We start from the raw sequence: 22,018 nt of genomic DNA, 5'->3' as shown, positions 1-22,018 counted from the left end.
TGTGTGAGAAACACAAACCTGAAGCCAATGTTTTCCACATGCAAAAGGTGTCATGTGGAAAACTTTGGAGCCTGGGCGTTGTTGTCCTGCCCTCTGTGTTGCAATTTAGCAAGTTTCATTCCCTCTGCATAGATGGCCGATGAGCCATTTTGGAGACACCAGCGTAGCTCCCCGTCACAGAATGTTAATCGGGGTGCTTGACCCACACTGTTAGAAATATGGCAGGTTCTTGTCCCTGACCTTAGGTACGAAAGACGAGCGTAGAAAAACCCCTTCATTTCTTACACACACTATCCTGCAGGACAAGAATTCTTCTCTCCACGGAAGTGGATACAAAACAGAAGGTCTTGAAAGGAATGCAGGCAGCTTATTAACTAAGTTCAGCCTCTGGGAAAGCTGTATTGAACAGATGAAGCCCATGGAGGTTTGGGATGGAAAGGAAACGAAGGAGTAATAAAGGCGGAAGTAGAAACATGTAATATTTTGGAAGACAAGCAGGTCACCAGAAAGCTTCCAGCCCATCACATGCTTACTCCAAAAGAGACTAGGAGTAGTACTATTGAGGTCAACTATTGCTGAGTAATTTCATTCTTAAGCACAAGATGTAGAGGTAAGTGATAAACTTATTAAATCAACTGATTTTGGCACAGTAGCTGTGGGACCATGAGGGAGCTCAAAGCGCTCAACTTCTTCATAGCCTGTTATGAAAGGGGGCTGAGCCCCATGGCAAGTCTCCTCTGACATCACCAGCCCTGCCAACTGCCATGCATGCAGTGGCTCCTCAGTTGTAGCCAATTAATTTACAACCAGGGCACGATCCAGATTCTCCTCATGTTAACACACCTGTAAGCTTGGTCCCATAAACATCTTGAGCTCACCTGAAGATGTTGTCTTTCCTGCTGAGCACAGGAGCTGGAGGCCGGTGGGTCTCTGCCTGCCCTTTCAAATCTGACGTCATTACTTTACGCAAGGTATAGTCAAACATCTGGAAAAGAGAAAAGGGGAGAGTTTGCAAGAGGAAAGTTTGCAGGGAGGAAAACCACTCAACAAGAGATATGTAATCGTTTTGGAAGGGAAGAACAAAGACAGTTTTTTGTTTGTTTAGGGAATGGGACAAGTTTTGGCAGGTGATTCCTACTCTAACCTGGAAGGAGGCCAGCTTCCTATCTGTCCATCCAACTCAGTCTTGTCTTCTCTGATGGAAAAGAAATGTATTTTCCATCGCCTGCTCCTTTTAATTGGAATGTTTGAACTTGGGAGCCTCTGCATCAGTGGTCTTCAACCAGTAGGTCACAACCCAAAAGTGGGTTGTGAGATCAGTCCAGATGGGTGGCGGCAAAGCTGTTGCCACCATCTTGGGGCAATTGTGAAAGTGGGTCCCGGATCTAGGCCAGTTTTACATCCTTACAAAGCTTGCGTTTGGCTACTGAGCTATGGGGTCACATCCCAGTTCGAGGCAGTTGAAAAGGCGTGGAAACTGCAAAGCAATGATTGGTCATCTTGACATTAAAGGAAGCCGCTCCTGAGGCAGGGTCTTTCTTTTAACCAGAGCATGCTGTGAAGAAGCCGAACAAAGTGCACCAGCTCTACCTGCTGGGAGTTCAAGGAACGACCACAGAATGCAACTGCGCTGGCTCTGCCTTTTGCATGAAGCCCTCAGTATTCAACCGGGTATAGATTTCACTGGTTCCGTGAACTTCTGACCCAGGGGGCTATCACCAAGCCTCTGGGCGGTTGTTTTAATACAAGGAACACTAGACCAACACATTTGCTTCTTCCCTTTTCTTTTCGCTTGTTACCTATCAAGCATCTTTATAGATGCTTGATAGATAACAATGGATAGTTGTAGGGCAGGAGTGGGCAATTCGTCGCCCTCCAGACATTTTTGAATGACAGCTCTCATCAGCCCTTATCTGGCGGTGGGGTTGGCTGGAAAGAGAAATCCTGTTGGAAATAGGGGTTTAGATTATACAGTTTGCTATTGACATTTCTTGCTAATGATTTATTTAACAAAGGGATATCTAATAATAAAGAAGCATTTATATGGAGCTTTTCCTACGTGCTCTATGGACTTGATCTCTGTAATTTTTATGGCAGCCAGGATATTACCCTGTTCTCGCCCGGCTCCATGAAGTACGCAGTGAAGGTCTGAAGATTTGCTGTCCGTGTGGAGAGCCACCCCACTGCAGTGACAATCACCTGTATGATGCTCTCCTGGGTGCGGATGTGGTGGTAGGCTATGCTGAAGGAGTTCGCTATCCCCTGGGGAGGAAGAAACCTCGCTGTTAATTTGGAAATAATGCAGTGCAAAATTTTAAAGCAAGGAAGTTATTAAAGTCACACTAATAAACCTATTGAAAGGATTCCTGCATTGAGCAGGGGGTTGGACTCGATGGCCTTGTAGGCCCCTTCCAACTCTGCTATTCTATGATTCTATGACATTTTAAGCAGAGGACTTCTATATTCAATGATACTGGGAGGCTGCACCCCCCGCCTCCCACGGGGGAAGAACCAGGCTGGCCCATCCAGTGGCCAGAAAAAGAAGTTACAGAGAAGAAATTAACTTCACCTCCCTGCTTGGGGGAGTGGGGAATACTCAGCTCCAACTGACAATTGCCCTAGGACTGCAGAAAGAAGAGGGGAATGACGCTCTGGCCCCAATCCATTGGACACAGGAACAAGAGCCACTGGCTGCTATTCAAACAAGAACACCAGCAAGGTGAGATTGGCATGGCCCAAAGTGTGTTTAAATGCCCACATGGGCCACCTTGTTTTGACCTTCATAAACTGATCTCCTTGCTCTTCTTTTTCCTTCCACTCCCCTTCCCATGTGTGTCTTGTCATTTTAGTTTGTGAATTTAATGGCCTTTCTCTCTCTCTCTCTCTCTCTTTGTAAACTGATGTCAGCCGCTTTGGGAGACATTGTCTGAAAAGTGGGATAAAAATGCAGCAAACAAATAAATGCACTAGTACATAAATAAACAAGGCCACTGCAATCACTCCTAAGGAGAACGGCCAATGTGTCCTTGTTCATACGATCAGGTGAGGTTGTTGGTCCTCACCCAAAGTTCACGGCTGTCCCTTTAAATGCCTTGCAGATTTCCTGCTGTCCCCACCTGATAGAAACGGATTTCGTGGGGTACAAAGATGGTCTTCTCGTTCTCATCCCGGAGCGTGTCCAGCCCAAGGACACCGAAGACTCTTCTCCGGACATCTTCAAGGGGCAGAACCAAGAAAGAGCCCTTCCGCTCTTGTTTGGGACGACTGTAGTTCCAGAAGTGGATATTTCCGTGCAGCTGAACTCTGGGAACGTGAATTGGCTTGCCGTCTAATGCCGCTGCAAAGCTAACGGACAAGAACATAACAGGAAAGAAGATGGTGACAAGTCAGGAGCCTAGCTAGAAAGCAGCAGAGAAAACACCAGATCTGGGAATGTTCCCCTCATCAAAACTCTCATCACAAAAAAAGAGCGATCCGCCGAGCAAAGTGTGTTGTGGTCATAAGAAAGCCTTCACCGAGGGTGCTAAATGCGTTGTTCAGAATCTGACCATGTAACCAAGAGTTAATTTATGCCACCACTTTGTTGCTGTGGATCTTTGTCTCTAGGGCTCTAACCTCACGGGGTGAAAATGAATCTCAGTGCTGATTGAAGCTGGCCTCTTTCTGGGTAGGTTACACAGCATGGTTGATCTTTTCTCCCTTGACCCTAGGGATGATTCTTCATCACCCTCCCAGGGATCCTTATACGGAATTAAACACATTTGCCCCACCTTGTCATTTCTGATCTTTGAAAGAGAGCCAGTGTGTTGCGGGGAGGGTAGCCTTTGCTCTCCCCACGGCTTCTTTGGTCTCAGGAGGTGCAATATTGTGGTCTGACACTGGAGGGCAGAATAAGCTATTTGTCTTTTGCCTTCAGAGGGCTGATGCTGTACGTCATGCAATACTCTGCTCTGTCACTAGAGGCTGAGATTTGCCTCTTTTGCTGAAACTGAATGCTGTAATGCTTAGTTCCTTTTTCTTAACAAAATAAAAAATAAAAAGGGGGGGTGGATCCACATCTTCTCATACAGATGTATGCTATGCCAATCACAGAAAAATATTCACATACACTGAATATGCGGTCTTTCCCTTCTTTAGGCCTATCTTTGTTCAGGAACAAAATTATCTACCAGGGAAAGGAAACAGCTCTTTGGGAGTTTCCTTACCTGATTCCTTCCATGTCCATGAAAAGTGTCTGGTTTAAGACATATGGAGCATCATCTTCTGTGCAGGCCACATAGCGGAGGAGAATATCTCCGCGCTCTGGGTCAAGGAGGTTATATTCCAACAGGGCGATGTTCGCACTGATCTTCTTGCTGTCTCCATGGGCATCTGCATCCTGGCAATGCAGGGGTGGCACATTAGCTGATGGCTATTATACACATGCCAGATGTTTCCAACTATCCCTCATTTACTTGAGATCCTGTTCGGGGTGTGTGTGTGTGTGTGTCCATGTCCCACCCACCTTCCTGTGCCTATCCATCTGGAACAAATTCATTGGCGTGGAAGTCTCATGGTGTTTTGTAGGATTAATGTCCCTGCAAGCGGTGGCTAGGGTGCTGACAACCCCTGTGACTCCTGGGGGCCCACCCCTCAGTTTTACAGTTTTGGAGGGGGTCTGGCCAACAGAGTAGTCCTGGCAGATGGCTGTAAGCTTCGGCTTGAAGATCTCTAGCTAGGGAGAGCCCATCCCTTCTCCAGGCAGTAGGTGTTCCTCCTAATGTTCAACCCAAATCTCCCTCCTGTAATTTAAGGCTTCTCAATCTAGTCCTGCTCTCTGGGATGGCAGCAGAGAACAGATTTTTGCCCTCTTCTCTGTGAGAGCCCTTCAGGTATTTGAAGGGGGCTATCACATCCCACATAAGTCTTCTCCAGGCTAAACATACCCAATTCTTTCAGACATGACGCATGGGTTTTATTTTCCATAATTGTAGCTTTGTTGCCTTCTTCTGTTCCCATCTTAATTCATCTGCATCCTTCTAAAACGGGCAGCAACCAGAATGACACACTACTCCATTATACAGTAGTTTGAACATTCTTATTTTACTGTTAAGAAGAATCACTCTTAGCAGCATAGTTTAGCAGTGAACTTGGCTCTATATTGGAAGACCGCTTGAACTGAATCTGACCGCTTGAACTGAATCTGACAATAGAAATGGATCACTACAACCTTTTGAACCCAGCACACTTTGTCTAACAGTGGTCAGCCAAATGCACCTGGAAGCTTGCAAACAGAATACATCCTTTCATTTTTCTCCAGCACCTGGTTATATAAACCCAAAAATCATTCAGTAGAAGGTTCCATTTAGCTATCCTAGCTAGTTTGGCTGTTGTTTAACCTATTCCCCCGTCCATCTGTCTTTTTTTCTTTCCCAGATTGAAAAATCCCAAATATTTAGCCTTCCCAAGTAGAGAAAGATCACAGCTGAGGCACCCACCCGGCAAAGGGCCTTGAAGACGGCCTGGTACACCGGTTCCAAGGCTCCCCCATGGATCATGGCCATGTGCTGGATCCCAGTCAGCCATTTCCGCCGCACATTCCCGCGCAGCCGCTCCGTGTGAGTCTGCTCCACCGCCGTCATGAGGAACTCCACAACATTATCTAGGACCTCGTCCTCATCGCCAGTGAGCTCGGAGACGACCAGCTCGATGTAGGCATGGAAGTCTTTTGGGGATAGCTTCACCACCCCGCTGGGATGCCACTGGGGAATGGGGAGCTGCAGCTTGGCTAGAGAGGGGTAGCCGAAAACAAAGGCAAGGTGAGGCAAGGGAGCAACCAGTGCGCACACCGCTCCCCTAGTTCACACCTGTTATGAATCCCCATGTCATGCTGTTCATCCCCTTTTAGCTACTCGGTCAAACTACCCAGTTTGGCTTCTATTGAATATTTTTTTAAAAACAAAACAAAACCCTAAAACAGCATCTAAATTTATCTCCAGCTTTTTTAATATAAAGGCTGCCTAGTTGACCTCGACTTTTGTTTTCCACCAACCCAGGTCCACCTGGCGCCTACACTGTACTCCTTTCGTCGCCAGCTGAAGACCTTTTTATTCACTCAGTATTTTAACACTTAATTTTAACTTAAATTTAAATTTTACTGTTTTAACTCTGTATTTTAATCTTATATCAATTTTGCTGCGTGGTTTTATCCTGGTTGTGCTTTTTATACTGTATTTTGTATTTGTGCTTTTAACCTGTTGGTTGTTTTATTATGGTTTTAATTTTTGTAAACCGCCCAGAGAGCTTCGGCTATTGGGCGGTATAAAAATGTAATAAATAAATAAATAAATAAAAATAAATGGTTCGCCCTGGATGGAGATGCTTCTGAACTGACAACAGGGTCTTATATTTGCAAAAATGGAGGATCTACAACTGACCATATAAAGAGCCACAGGCAGAATAGAAAGTGCTGAGCCAAGTGTGGGGAGGGAACTGGGAGGGTTATAGAATAGGTATATTATAAGTATATTAATATTGGAATATGTTTAATATACTTTTAACTTTTGTATATATTTATAGGTTTTTAATGTATATCTTGTAAATTTTGTGATGCCACCTTGAGGCCCAGCATTGGGCAAAAGGTGGGATATAAATAAATATATAGGTGGGATATAAATAAATAAATAAATAAATAAATTTATTTATTTATTTATTACATTTTTATTCTGCCCAATAGCCGAAGCTCTCTGGGCGGTTCACAAAAATTACAAAATATAATAATATAATATAAAATATAATATAATATAATAATAATATATTATAATAATATAATATAAAATATAATATAAAAATATAATAATAATAACAAAAGGACACCCCAATATGTCTGACTTATTTTTAAGACAGAAGTTGCCACTATCTCCTGCTATGTGCAGGAGAAGCAGCGGGATCAAAACGACCCACTGAATGGCCCACATGCAAGTTGTTTACTTCCTCTTTCAAAAGAGGAAGTAATGAGGGCCAAACGTGCGAGCAGAGAAGTGACGGTAAGCAAACGCGATTTCCCCATGTGACTAGGGTGACCAACTGTCAGGATTTCCCCGGATTTGTCCTGGTTTTTGTTCTTTCCATGGTGTCAGGGGGGATTTTCTATAATTTTCAATAATGTCCTGGAATGACACACCTTCCCCTTTAAGGCTGCCATTAGCATGGCAGGAGGGAATGACATGCTTTCTTGAGGCACATCATTCCCCCACCCCGAGCTCTAATTGAGGTCTTAAAGGGGAAAGTGGGTCATTCATGGACATTATAGAAAAGGCCCCAATTGGAGTGGATGGTGGTGGTACAGAATTAAATCCTTTCCCCTCCTCCACTCCAATCGGGTTCTTTAAGGTGGCGGGGGAAGAACGTACTTTCTGCAGGACTCAGAAAGCTGCTTCCCCACACACACAATAGGTGTCCTCTTTTTTGGTTTCCCAAATATGGTCACCCTACATGTGACGCTGCTCAAAAAGAACCAACAATCTCACTCTTCCCCAGTAGCAACTTACTACAGTCATCCGCGGTTAACCTCCTGCTTCTAATATACTTTTGCACACAAGGGGGAGCACTTGTACAGTTTTTCAGATTTGTCTGAAATATTTAATAACACTAATAGAAATAAACAATAAATAGGTGTGTGGGGGTGGGGGGGTGAGCCCATTATTCTCCTTTTCCGCCTGCTCTCTTCTGTCTTAAAAATGGCTGGGGCTCAGTTTTGGGCCATGGCACAAAGATAATTTGCAGGGACCCCGAGAAGTCAAAGAAAAGCTTCCAAATGTTCCTCTAGACCAGCCTTCCTCAATCTGGATTGCAAATCCCATTATTCCCAGCTGAAATTTTGCTTGCTCAGGATGCTATGAGTTCCAGTCCAACATATCCAGAGGGCACCGGAGGGTGGGCAAGGCTGCCGTTTATCAGTGGAACAGGTAATCATTACAGAATAAATGGAAATGTGAAATCAGTTTTTAATGGGAGATGTGTTCATGATCCGTACATGTAATAATAGGGTTAAAAGGGAAGATAATAGAAAAACACTTTAGGAAAACAAAGTATTTGAGCAAGATGCATTCATCTTCAAACTGAGGGTGGGGAGGTTTATGAGACGGATTGCTACACCTGCACTTTGGCTGGTACCTCTTGGAGTGAGGGGCAGCTGAGTGCCCCTGTTAAGTCATGAATAAAAGCTCCATATAGGTGGCAACCGTCGTTCAGCTTCAGGGTTGGTTTGCGATCCCTCAGCTGGTCGTCTGACTTAAGTCAACCTAAGTGGACAACCCTTCCCGTTTCCTAAGCAGCAATTATTGGCTGTCTTGTCTCAGATCCATTGCCAAGAGCTTTTCAATGGGTTCCCCCACCATATCATTTACACCCCTCCATTCTTTCCCAATCCGAAACTCGAGGTACCTGACATTACCAAAACAACAAGAAAGTTACAGCTGTAAAATCTGTAAGACGAACAGAAGATCACTGCACAATGAATCCAATTTGGATGGCTTTAAAAGGGGCTTAAACAAATCCACGAAGGGAAAGGTGATCAATCACTATTATCCCTGATGGCTATGGGCTACCTCCAGTATCAGAGGCAGTTAAGCGGTCTACACCAATTGCTGGGGAACATGGGTCGGAGGGTGCTGTTGTACTCGTGTCCTACTTGCAGGCTTCCTAGAGGCTTCTGCTGGGAACTGAATGCTGGACTAGCGAGGCCTTTGCTCCCGCTCTTACCTTGTGTAAGAACAGAGAAAGCCCTGTCTCATTACTTATTGCATTTTCTGGGAAGAAGGCAGAGACCATAACCTCCCCAGCAGAACTTAAGCAGCTCATATGGATGGAGATGCTCCTCCATCCCGTCTTTTAAGGCACCGCAAGGCTCTTGGTTGTGTCTTCGTGTCTGTCTCACCTGAGAGCATTTCTCTTACCTTTATTCAAGGACTCTTGCTCCATCCCTTCCTTAAAGGTGGACAGAACAGCATCCACCTCCTCCAGGTCTAGGAACCCCGAGCACTCGTTATCCCACTTCTCAAACAGGGCCGCCAGGAGAAGTTGTTTACGGACCAAGAACGAGTCGTGGTGAACCTGAGGGGGAGAAGGACAGCAGAGGAAAGGGATCGCAAGCCACATGGGCTCAGTGCCCTGCAGGCTCTAGCGTTTGGAGGGCCTTTGGCCAAAGCATCCTGAAGAGGCCTGCTCCCTCGGTGAGTCGGCCGTGCCTGCTCCTGCTCCTGCTCCGCACCGCCACCGTTGCCTGGGCCAGAGCAAGAGGCAGGTGAACAAGCAAGTTGCAACAGCAAAGAGGAGGAATAGCTCCAGGAGGCTCACGGCAGCAGTGGGGATGTGGGGCATCAGCAGGGGCCCAACCATACCTGCTCTTGACACCAGCCCTGGCTCAGTGGTTGCAGCAGAAATAAGGAACTCACGAAGCTTGGTTGTTTAAAAAGCTGGAAATGGATATCTGGGGTGGGCTGAGCTCAGGTACTATGTGATACATGGGACTGTCGACTCAAAGACCTGCCAAAAAAAAAAAAAAAAACCCCTGCCCACAACAGAAGCATTCCAAAAAGTGAGAGGAAGAAGGATTGTGTTTTTCTCTGCCCAGAAGTTCATCAAACTTCACCTGGGTAAGGTGTGTTCACCTTGAGTGAACAAGAGCCTGGAGAAAAATTTTTAGGAGGGCGGGGGGAGAATGGCTATTTACTGTCTTCAGCTGCTCGATCTTCTCTTTCTCAGTTTGCACGTAGCCTTCCTTGACAAACTCCACGAGCCTTTTCATGTTTGGCAGAGTTGTTTCTTCGCCAACAAACATCTCCATGAGCTGCACAAACTGCGGCAGGTTGAGGGAATGCTTGTCGAAGGCACTTGTGGAAGAAGGCGGCCCGCGGGCCTGGATTTCTATCATGTTCATGCGCAGGTCTAGAAAGGGAGAAGCGAATGTTTTATTTTTATTTTTTTGCGGGGGGGAAGCATGCTGTGTAACATTCATTCGCTAATGTGTGTCTGATTTGAGCCTTGATAAGTAAAGATGAAGAAGTGGAGGGACTGTGGATTGAATGGCTGATGAGTTTGGAGGACATTAAAATTTACCCCTGCAGGCATGGCTGGCTGGCCCTCCACTGCGGGACCTCAGGCCTGGGGGAGGAGACGATCGTTTGGACTAACGGGGCCATCGCAGAAGGCTCAGGGCGGCAATAGGGTGGCGGCCTTTGTGGGGCTGCTGTGGGAATAACAGCAGCCCATTGGATTTCACTTCAAAACCCAGGCCTGCCAAGAGACCTGGAAGAAGGTCAGCGCAGTGGTCCTTTTAATCACAGTTACGACCGTAGGGAACATTCCTGTCAATGAACGTTGCAGCCTGAGCTGGATCGGTTGATGGCGCTCTGATCAAACATCGCACCTGGGAACCTGGTGTTTTCGTTGTTCCAGTCCTCTCGGATCTCCTTGCCGTAGTCGGTGTACTTGAAGGACAGGTCGGCCGTCTGAAAGTCACCTGTGAAGGACATAAAAGAGACTGCTCAGGAGGCGAAGCGCCAGCCCCGCAACGGCTGTGCACAAGCTACAGGGCCCGGGTGGCGGAGCGGGCCGACGGGTGCAATCACCTGACCATCTCTCGCCGTAGATCAGCTGAGGCGTCCTCTTGATTGTCTTGCTGGCTTTGGGGGCCGGCAAAGAGAGCAGATCTAGAAGAGGGAAAAGAAGCTTTTAGTGCATAGGAAAGGGTAGAGACCCATGGTTGAGCCAAAAAAAACCCCAGGAACAAACCACAAATAACAAATATAAAACTGTAGTGCATGCACAGCAGCTCTCTAACCATGGGCAAGACACAAGACTGTACATAAGAGCGTAAGAGGAGCCCTGAGGCTGGATCAGACCGAGGGTTCATCTAGACCAGTGTTCTGTTCACACAGGGGCCGACCAGGACCCCACAAGCAGGACATGGGTGCAACAGCACCCTCCCACCCATGCTCCCCAGCAACTGGTGTACAGCCTCTGATCCCGGAGGCTGCACTTATCCACCAGGGCTAGTAGCCATTGATAGCCTTCTCCTCCAGGAATTCGTCTAACCTCCTTTTAAAGCCTTCGCTGGCCATCACTACATCTTGTGGAAGTGAACTATGTGCTAGGTGAAGTCCTGAAACTCCCACCATTCAGCTTCATGGGATATGACCCTGTTGGGTTCTAGAATTCTGAAAGAGGCAGGAAAATCTACTTAGCCACTTTCCTTTATCCGCTTTCTCCATGCCAGACACAAATCTATCTTCCCTTCCCTTCCCTGCCTTTTTTCCTAAGCTAAACAGTCACAGATGTTGTAACCTTTCCTCGCCGGGGAGAACCTCTGGTGCTTTCCAGATGTGTTTGACTACAACTCCCAGCTGGGATGTGCTGGCAGTTGTAGTCCAGCACGTCAGGATAGCACCAGGTTGGGGAAGGCTGTTCCAGAGCAAAGGGAACCTTAAAGTACGTTTGGGCTGCTGGTGTCACTTCTATTTTATTTCCACATTAATTCAAAACAGTGATTGCCTTTTCACTTGTAGTTAGACATAAGTCTAATCCATTTTCTAATAATAATTTAAAAAAACACCACGAAAACTTAAGGAAACAAAAAAGCCACTCTGAAAGCAGGCACCAGTCAACGTCATCATCATCATCATCAACAACAAACCAGAAGCCGGGCAAAATAAATCAGGCACCTTGGTTTGTTATTTCTTGTTAAGTCTCGTTTGTTGGCCATGATGGGAATTGTAGTCCAACGCCTCTGGAAGGCGCCAGGTTGGGGCCTTTTGGCATACAGGTTTTCCTGTGCCGGAATTGGGGGAGTTTTGCCTCGCAACAGAGGGGCTTCCCAAGGGCGAATGCTAGGAAAAGAAAGGCAATAGGCAAAATCTGCAAAAGATTTCCTGACAGGGCGAGGGTCACGGCGAAACTGTGGTAAACAGGATTTCACACAAAAGATGGAGTGAGCGTACAACATGCGCACACACCCCAGAGCTCGCTGGAACTGCACAGTTTTAAGACTTTCTGTTCATTTCCCCTCTTTCATAAAGGAAAACTGGCCAGATCTTAGAAACTGTCATAGTGGCTGCAGGTCCCACGTTCATGGTGCATGGAGGCCTGGATGAGGTGGATTCTTCTGTGGGGAAAACAAGGATTTCTGCCTTGTAGAGATTCAGTCGGACCCAACTGCCTCCTGGTTCCGTCCAGCACAGTGAGCTTCGGCGGGTCCTTGAATTTGTACCGTGCTTTCTTGCCCCATCTGTTGCAAAGGAGGCAAGCTCAAACTGGGACTTGTTTGACCAGTTCAGCATGGCATACCTGAGTGTGTCTAGGAAACATCTTTGAAAGCTGACTTTCCGGGGCCGTCTTGGCCGCAGCCCCCCCCCCCCCAGTCACTTGGAGGGGCAGGGTCTTGAGGGCTACAGAAGAACGTGAGTGCCTTGCGGAGTCACGGATGAGGCCTCTGGGGCAGAGTTCTTGGGCTGGGTGAGAATAATGTTAGCCCCCATTAGTTCAACCCCCAGTAGGTCCAGTTGAAAGGGTCAGCTAGCACGGGATAGGAGGAAGACCCTTCTCTGCCCAAGACGACTGGAGAGTCATTGCCAATTAGAGGAGACAAGGCTGGAATAGAGGAACAAAACTCCATTGCAATGCTTTTCCACGTAGGGCTGCTTTTGAAAACAGCCTGGAAACATCAGCAAGTTCGAAACAGGGCAGGGAGATTTTTAATCTGATCGATCTGATTGTGCTACCTTCACTTTGCCATCTTCACTGACCCCCAGTCCGTTTCTGGGCTCAATTCAAGATGCTAGTTTTTAACCTTTCAAGTTAAAAGCTACCTGTTGGAGCACCTCCTCCCAGATTTAACTATCCAGATCCTGAGGTCATCATGTGAGGTCCTTCTCCAGGTGCGGCCCCCACCCCCATGAGGGAAGTAGCTACTATGGGCAGGACCTTTTCAGTGGTAGCACCCCGTCTGCAGAATGAAGAACTTTCCATTTCCCCAGGCATCTTTAGAACTGGGGTTTTTTTTGGTAGCATGTTTAGATCTTTGCTTTTACTTCGGTTTTTATTATGTGTTGCTGCTTGTCGGTTTTATTCTTGTCTTTTAGCCGACTTGGTTTATTTTGCTTTTATTGGACATGCTTGATTTTATTGCTACTTTGTATTTCATGTTGTTGTTGTTTTTTATTTGTACACCTTCCAGAGAACTTTGGTTATTGTGTGGTTTTTAAAGTGCAGTTAATTAATTAATCGATCTGATCTGGAATAAGTCAGCTGCCTCTTTTGCTACATCTGAGCGATCCAGGTTGCCTGGCGCTTCTTACGCCCCCTTATTCCTACATCCGGTTGAAGTGAAGAGTGTTTGTTTAACCCTAAGCAACCAGCCTGCTTAGGAAAACGCAATCTACCTACCTTTACTTTTGCCTGCTGGTGGTCTGCTTGTGCCTGCAGCAGGCTGTCCCTCGGTACTGGCCCGTGGCTGCACCCCGCTGCCTGGCTCCTCCTGGGTGACTGCCTCGCTGCCTGGTTCCACTGTGTCTCCTGGCTCCTCCTGCGTGACTGCCTCGCTGCCTGGTTCCACTGTGTCTCCTGGCTCCTCCTGCGTGACTGCCTCGCTGCCTGGTTCCACTGTGTCTCCTGGTTCCTCCTGCATGACTGCCTCATCTTCACCAGTTTCTTGGGCAGCGACATCAAGGTCCTCTAAGTCACCCTCTTGGTCGGGACCCAGTTCTTGGTCCAGGGTCTCCTGCAGGCTCAACGCCATCTCAGCGAGGGCAGCTGGATCAGATCTTCCTTGTCTTGCATCCCCTTCAACTCCTCCGACCAACACCTCAGGGGGGTGGACCTGGAAGGCTTCAGGAACAGCTCCTTCAGCAGCAGCAGGCACAACAGCTTCGTTGGCAGCTGGTCCCCCTACAGCTTCGGCAGCAGGGGCTTGTTCTTCCTGAACCCCTGGTCTGCTGGGTCCCAGCTCTGTGGCTGGCATTTCTGCCGCATCTTGCGAGGCTGTCACCAGAATGACTTTGCTCCCCTCCCCTGCAGTGCTGGTTTTTTGCTCCAGCCTAGCTTCCTCTTGAATGGCGGTTGCCAATGGGACGCTCGTCGTCTTAGGTATGGGCAGTTCCACCTCCGAGAGTATGTCTTTCAACATCAAATTGAGGACCATGGCCTGCTCAGATAATCGTAGCTGGAGGCTAGGCTCTTCTGACACAATCTGCTCGTCGTCTTCCATGTTTCCCCAAAACTCAGTGAGATCGATGTCATCCAACTCAACAATCGGCCCTAGAATAAGAAAGAGAAATGCCGTCTATGGGCCTGAAACCGGAAGCATGATGCAGCCGGAACAGAGGAGGGGACAGACGGCAACCCATACACACGGGAGAGAGACAAATCTGGCCCTTCGCGCAACACAGTCTAGCGGAGGGGCAGGCAGCCTTTTGGGGCCTGCAAGCACATTTGTCAACTGGAGAAACCAACACGGGCACCACTACAAAATGGCTACCATGGGAGGTGTGGCAAGTTCCAAAAGACAAGTAGGATATTGCACTGCGAAAGTGGTCTATAAAAGGCAGGCGCCACACTGCGGCCTTATAGCAGTATTGAAGTGCACAGACAACTGTTGGGGCCCATTTATTTATTTATTTATTATTGCATTTCTATCCCCCCTTTTTTCCTGCAAGGAACCCAAAGCGGCCTACATAATCCTCCTCCTCTCCACTTTATCCTCACAACAACCACCCTGTGAGGTGGGTTGGGCTGAGAGTCTGTGCCTGGCCCAAAGTCACCCAGTGGGTTTCCATGGCCGAGTGGGGACGAGAACCCGGATCTCCCGGCTCCCAGTCTGACATTCTAGCCACTACGCCACACTGGCTCCCATTAACACATACCGCTTTCATACCGCTTCCGTAGCGCAATATCCTGCTTGGTGTAGATTACGCCTTTGTCTCTTTTTTCCTTTGGGTTATTTCGGGTTATGACCACTGACGGCACACTTACATTTCCTAGGGTCCTGGTATCCCTTCTTAGAGAACTCTGCGCTGTTGTCGTAGAAGGTCTCCAGTAAAGATAATATCCTCAGTCTATCCAAAAGCCCCACCTAGGAGAGAGAATCACGGTTGTATCTGCCAACCTTACCACGTCTTACTGGGTTCTGTGTGGTTTATGCCTTACAGACGTGCATCCGATGGCCTGTGAAACTGGAACACTCCCAAATGCGTGCGGGAAATCAGCCATTTTACAGAGAGGGTGATGGAAAACTGACATGAGCTGGAGCACAGGAGGCAGTTCAAGGGCAAGCAACAAAACGTTTAAATCAGCCATCCTCAATCTCCAGATGTCTTGGACTACGACTCCCATTATCCCTCCGCCAGCATGGCTGTTGGCTCCTACTTGGTATACATCCTGGGTATGTAATGCTTCTTATCTCAAACAGGTTCCAGGCACCTCCTGGGAGCAGGGTATTTCATCTCAAAGAGGGACCGGAAAATGATCGGCACGTCTCGCTGCCTTGTGAGACGAGGGCCCAGCACCAGCCTCCTTCTCTCCCGGGGGGAGTGGGCACAGGGATGACAAAGGCAGGAAAACGCAGGAGGAAGCTGGGACGGACAACAGAGGGGAAACACATGGTTAAAAGAAAGCAAACCACCCCGAAGGAGCACTGCTTTTCAACTCCAGAAGGAGTTAAATGCGAAAATCGCTGTTTTCTGGTTCCCGTTTTGCCATCTCGTTCCCGTTAGTGTACCGCGGTGGTTCACCAAGTGCGAAAATCCCCTGGATCACTTGGGAACTGCTGTTTTCCTTCCGAGACTGCTAGCTGTGACTCTGCCCATTTTCAAGCAGTGAAATAGTACCCCCAAAGGCATTCGTTTCGTTTCGTGTTTCCCTGACGAGAAACCAAGGGCTGATGTTGGCGGTTACGAGCTGGCAAGGCCCTGAGAGGGCTGGGCAGCAGCCAAGCTCCTTACGAGCTCCAAATGGAAGTCGTGGCACCTGGAAGGGGATTAGAAATGAGAGCAAACTGTCTGTTCGCTTTAGCCGGTACTGGTGGCTCAATGAAGCACCCAGGACCTTTCCTGATGAGATCTTTCTGTGCAAGAAATCCACGCTTGTTTTGTGTTTGCTAGAGGTGGTCCACATGTCTTTTATTTAAAGTCTTTTTATCCTGCTCCTCAGCCAAAAAAAGAAATACTTTTGTAAGCCACCGTGAGAGCCTTTTTTGGCTGAATGGTGGCATAAAAATGCTTAAATAAATAAATAAATAAATAAAGGATCCTGGAGCGGCTTACACGCAATCAGTAAAACAAGACAGTCTCTGCCCGCAGGCTTACAGTTTAAAAAGGAATGACTCACAAGGAAAAAGGGATGGGGAGGGAAGAGGAAAAATAATAATGAAGCAGTCTTTCAACAGGGCCGTTGGGATGGCCCGGCTTCCCCCTCTCATGATGTTGCTTCCATTGGGGAGATTCCACTTCTCCGCCACTCCTCAGCACTCAGATAATGGCAAAAACAGGATCCTCCCTGTTCCCATCAATGCCAGGCATGCCTGCTCTGCAATGACGTGGGGACCTGACCCAGCCGATCCCACGCAGAATTTGTGGTGCTGTCCTCAGCTCCTTTGAGGACAGCCTCTGCCATCACCTGCCTGGCACCTTCACTCCTCACAGTGGCTAACAGCGCCCCAGTCCCAGCTGCTGCCACGCCTTTAGGGTGACCATATGAAAAGGAGGACAGGACTCCTGTATCTTTAACAGGAATGTAGAAAAGGGAATTGCAGCAGGTGTCAATTGAAGTGAGTGGAATTCCCTCTTCATCACAACAGTTAAAGCTACACTAGCTATAGTAGAGTGGCCAGATACAAAAGAGGGCAGGGCTTCTGCAGCTTTAACTGTTGTGATGAAGAGAGAATTTCACCCTCTTCAATTGACACCTGCTGAAATTCCCTTTTCTACATTCCTGTTAAAGATACAGGAGCCCTGTCCTCCTTTTCATATGGTCACCATACGCACACACAAGGACGTGTGGCATCTGGGACTGTATACAAGCAGGCTCTGGGGGAAGTGGGGAAAGGAGCAGGTGGTGACTGCAGATGAGGGGTCACACGATGTCCTGTGGGTCTTTGAGAGGGACCATGGGTGTTGGAGGGCCAAGGAGCCATGGCTCTGGGTATGGCAGCTCCATAGCCTCCAGATGTGTTGGACAACAATTCCCAGTGGACGCAGGGAACTGTAGTCTGATACATCTGGAGGGCACCAGGCTGGGGAAGGTTGCAGGAAAGGGTTCTCCTATTGCAAATCTCCCCCTCCTTACCCCCAGCTGGCCATTGGGCCCTCCTGAGCAGAAAGAGCTCCCAAATCCTTCCCATTTCAGGTGAGGCAGCAGTCTGATCAGGTGCATCTGGGGGCATTCCTTGGCTCCGGTTCCTGGTTTGGGGTCTCTGCCTCCTGGCTTGCTTGAGTCTCCAGGCACGGCTTCTGGTTCCTGGCTTCATTCTGAGAGCTGCCTGGGACACTCTGGTCAGGACGTACACAGCAGCCGTTCCCAACCTGACGCCCTCCAGATGCCTGGGACATCAACTTCCGTGTCAGAAGCCCAGCTGGCAAGACCATCATCCTGGCAACAGGGTCAGTAAGTCAAGGGGGTTCATGTTTGATCTCAAGAGAACGGAGCCACGTCCCCATGAGTCCGAAGGTATGAACACGTCGCTTGGCCCTGACAGATTCGTTTAAGCACACTTGCAGTTATTTGCTCGGAGCTGCCGGCAACAGCTTTGGGTATCCACTGAAAGAAAGAGAGATGCAGGTGCCCCGCTCAGTGCTGCGAAAGAAAGGCCTGCCACCACACTGGTGAAAATGAATCAAGAACTGCAAGCTTGCCGAGCTGGGCCAGAAAGAGGAGCAATAGATCATTCAGCAACCACAGAGGTCTTTTATGGATTTGCTGCTTTCCCTCGAGAGCTGGGTACAGCAGTGAGTGATTACAGGACTGGGAAGGAAACCAGGTCAAAGCCGAAGAAATTGCATGACATTTATATTGCCCTTTTGGAGGCGATTCAAGTCTGTTTTGCCAGATTACGACACCGCTCATGCTCTCCTCATATTGTGGGTGCATGTCCACGGGGCTGGGGAATATATATATATATATATATATATATTTCACCTTCTCCTCCTAACTGGTGGAAGCCAATATCATTTTTTAAAGGAGCCAGGCCTCCGAAGGAATGAGGGAACTGCGTCGATGTCTTGGGAGCCTGGCACTAATTCTTAGCAGCCCTTGTCACCAGACGCTAGAGATTATATCTGCCTTTCCAGCACAGCGTTTTCCCGCCGTGGGCTGCTGTTATCCTAACCGAGGTTAGCCACTGGCAGCCCTAGAACCAAATTAACCCACCATTACATTACTGGGGAAGGACCATAACTCAGTGGTAGAGCCCTGCATTGCATGTGGAAGGTCCCAGGTTCAATCCATAGGATCTCCAGATAGGGGGGACTGGGAAATTTTCGGCCCAAAACCGTGGACAGCTACTGCTGCCAGTCAGTGTTGACAATACGGGGCTAGATGGACAAGAGTCTGACTGGGTGAAAGGCCGCTTCCTCTGTTCCTATGGCCACCCTGTCAGTGGCTTGCCTTGTAGTGCCTCGGAGCAGCTGGGAGATGTCTGCTCACCTGAGAAACATTGGCCCATTTATGGCGGACCACTGAGCACTGGACAGTTGTTGATTTGTGCAAAAAATGCTGAATTAGCCGTCCCTTTGTCTGACCGAGACAGCAAGGGATAAACAAGCATGTGCACTCGCAGGATCCCAATTTCATTACGCCTTAAAAGAGATCCTGAGTGTGCCATCTCACTTTTGCCAACTTTAAACCACAGGGATTCTAGTCAAGAACGTGCACACATGACGGAAGCTAAACCAGCTCCAGAGACCTCCGGAACAAAGAATTCCCACCAAAATCCAAGACTGAGATAAAATCTCCCTGGTGAGAAATCCGGGCTCAGAATTCTGGCTGGGGACCAGCAGCAGGGGGCTAAAGTTCATAGAATTATAGAATCATAGAATAGTAGAGTTGGAAGGGGCCTACAAGGCCATCGAGTCCAACCCCCTGCTCAATGCAGGAATCCACCCTAAAGCATACCTGACAGATGGTTGACCAGCTGCCTCTTGAAGGCCTCTAGTGTGGGAGAGCCCACAACCTCCCTAGGTAACTGGTTCCATTGTCGTACTGCTCTAACACTCAGGACATTTTTCCTGCTGTCCAGCCGGAATCTGGCTTCCTATAACTTGAGCCCGTTATTCCGTGTCCTGCACTCTGGGATGATCGAGAAGAGATCCTGGCCCTCCTCTGTGTGACAACCTTTTAAGGATTTGAAGAGTGCTCTCATGTCTCCCCTCAATCTTCTCTTCTCCAAGCTAAACATGCCCAGTTCTTTCAGTCTCTCTTCATAGGGCTTTTGTTCCAGACCCCTGATCATCCTGGTTGCCCTCCTCTGAACATGCTCCAGCTTTTCTGCGTCCTTCTTGAAGTGTGGAGCCCAGAACAGGACGCAATACTCTAGATGAGGCCTAACCAGGGCCGAATAGAGAGGAACCAGTACCTCACGTGATTTGGAAGCTATACTTCTATTAATGCAGCCCAAAATAGCATTTGCCTTTCTTGCAGCCGTATCGCACTGTTGGCTCATTCAGTTTGTGATCTACAACAATTCCAAGATCCTTCTCATTTGTAGTATTGCTGAGCCAAGTATCTCTCATCTTGTAACTGTTCATTTGGTACTCTTTGAGTCCGATTCTGTAGCCAACTGTGAATCCACCTAATAGTTGTTCCATCTAGCCCACTTTTAGCTAGTTTGTTAATCAGAATACCATGGGGCACTTTGTCAAAAGCTTTGCTGAAGTCAAGATATATTTCGTCCACAGCATTCCTACAGTCCGCAAGGGAGGTTACCCGATCAAAAAATGAGATCAAATTAGTCTGACAGGATTTGTTCCTGACAAATCCATGTTGGCTACTAGTAATCACTGCATTGTTTTCAAGGTGTTTACAGACTGACTTCTTTATAATCTGCTCCAGAATTTTCCCAGGGATGGATGTCAGACTGACTAGTCTGTAGTTCCCAGGTTCCTCCTTTTTGAAGATAGGGACAACGTTAGCCCTGCTCCAGTCGTCCGGCACCTCACCTGTCTTCCATGATTTCGCAAAGATAATAGACAAAGGTTCTGAGAGTTCTTCCGCTAGCTCCTTCATTACTCTAGGATGCAGTTCATTGGGCCCTGGAGATTTGAACTCATTCAAAGAAATTAGTTGCCTCCCAAGCCTCCCCTGCAAGCCCTGCTTTCTTCATAATCATGGCCAGTTTTGCCACAATGGTGTCTTTCCCTCAGGATTGGAGAGAAATTTGCTAGGTTCACATTTGCAGATGTTTCTGATAGTGCACTTTCAACCAACGTGAACCAAAACTCAGTTATTCTTTGAAATTTGCACCTCTCCGATGGTGTTCTTCGATCAAAACATGTACACAAAAATGTATGTATTAGGGGAAAGTGTATTAAAAATGTGTATATTCAAATGCACACAAAAAATCTGCTAACAAAACTTTGTGCTAATTTTATTTCTTAAAAAGTATTTCCAAGTTCAGGACTGGGAAAATGAGGATTTAGTATGGGTAAAATGAGAAACTGAGAGAAACTGAAATTGACAAATTTGTGGGTCCCACCGTTTCTTCCAGCTTTTCCCAACCTGCACCCTAAAGATGTGCTGGACAGCAACTCCCATTAGAGATGGTGGCTGGGATTGATGGGAATTGCAGTACAGCACGCCTGGAGGGCACCAGGTTGGAGAAGGCTGATTCATTATGGCTGTAACTTGTTTTTCTGCAGCCTTTGGGTTATCCTGATATAAGGTTTTGGGGAAGGGGAGAAGAGTCTCCACAGCTGGGCATATAAAGAGGAGGAGCTGACAAGCAGCTGTCGTTGTGGAGTTTTCAAAGGGGGATCTGTACAGCTACCTTTCCGTGGTCGCAGTCGAAGAACAGTTGGAGAAACATCCTCCTCCAGATGTCGTGTCTTATCGCTTCTCGTGTGTTGTTGGCGCATTGCAGGAGGTGCTGCAGGAGCTGTTCGAACATGTCGCTGGTGAAATTTTTGATGTAAGACAGGAGATACTGGGGAGAGTGGGAGAGGAAAATGAGAAACCTACAGTAATTTGCTCTTAATGCCAAATGGCCTCTGTAGTAGGGTGACCCTATGAAAAGGAGGACAGGGCTCCGGTATCTTTAACAGTTGCATAGAAAAGGGGATTTCAGCAGGTGTCTTTGACTATATGGAGAACCTGGTGAAATTCCCTCTTCATCACAACAGTTAAAGCTGCAGGAGCTATACTACAGTGACCAGATTTAAAAGAGGGAAGGACACCTGCAGCTTTAACTGTTGTGATGAAGAGGGAATTTCAACAGGTTCTCCATATAGTCAAAGACACCTGCAGAAATTCCCTTTTCAATACAATTGTTAAAGCTACAGGAGCCCCGTCCTCCTTTCATACTCTGCAGCGTCGCTCCTCACACTTATTGATCCCGCCCTTCAATTTCCATGTACAGGAGACACAGTACAGAATGCCAGCCTTGCTAAACCTTGCAGGAGAGAACCGACACTGTGTGGAAGCCCCTAAGAAGAGTAGAAGCTAAAACGGGGGTGGGCAACCTCAAGCCCGTGGGCCAAATCTGGCCCTCCTGGGGCGCCCCAGATGGCCCTGCCCCTTTCTCTTGGCCCCACCCGCTTTCCCTCCAACCATCAATCACTTTGTGGGTTCCCAGCTTTTGTGCAGTATTACCCCCATTCTAAAATTCACACCTCCTGAAAGAGGTTCCACATCCCTGAGCTAAACATAAGTGCTTTTCAGCAGGAGATGGAGAAATGCAACGAAGGCGGAATGGTGGAGAGCGCTGGGAGCAATTTCCGCACAGCTGCCACCTGTCTATGTGACTACGGAGACATTTTCATGCTCTCATCAGAATTGA

At 47.8% G+C, this 22,018-nt stretch overlaps 1 protein-coding gene across 1 annotated transcript in view; it reads right to left on the bottom strand.

Moving 5' to 3' along the window:
- Positions 1 to 22,018, bottom strand: part of EFCAB5 (EF-hand calcium binding domain 5) — a 43,087-nt gene that overhangs the window by 5,679 nt on the left and 15,390 nt on the right. The window contains exons 6-17 of the mRNA XM_063146781.1: positions 21,011 to 21,166; positions 15,007 to 15,106; positions 13,423 to 14,292; positions 10,611 to 10,691; positions 10,409 to 10,501; positions 9,713 to 9,927; positions 8,937 to 9,093; positions 5,478 to 5,767; positions 4,206 to 4,378; positions 3,117 to 3,345; positions 2,110 to 2,262; positions 879 to 985 (exon numbers count right to left, since the gene is read on the bottom strand). Coding sequence (XP_063002851.1) covers positions 879 to 985; positions 2,110 to 2,262; positions 3,117 to 3,345; positions 4,206 to 4,378; positions 5,478 to 5,767; positions 8,937 to 9,093; positions 9,713 to 9,927; positions 10,409 to 10,501; positions 10,611 to 10,691; positions 13,423 to 14,292; positions 15,007 to 15,106; positions 21,011 to 21,166 — 2,624 coding nt within the window. The remainder of the gene's footprint in view (positions 1 to 878; positions 986 to 2,109; positions 2,263 to 3,116; positions 3,346 to 4,205; positions 4,379 to 5,477; positions 5,768 to 8,936; positions 9,094 to 9,712; positions 9,928 to 10,408; positions 10,502 to 10,610; positions 10,692 to 13,422; positions 14,293 to 15,006; positions 15,107 to 21,010; positions 21,167 to 22,018) is intronic.

This window comes from Elgaria multicarinata, chromosome 22 (assembly GCF_023053635.1).
Source record: "Elgaria multicarinata webbii isolate HBS135686 ecotype San Diego chromosome 22, rElgMul1.1.pri, whole genome shotgun sequence".
Classification (NCBI taxonomy): Eukaryota; Metazoa; Chordata; class Lepidosauria; order Squamata; family Anguidae; genus Elgaria; species Elgaria multicarinata.
The sequence above is the reverse complement of the archived record's forward strand: the minus strand, read 5'-3'. Positions and strand labels throughout refer to the sequence as shown.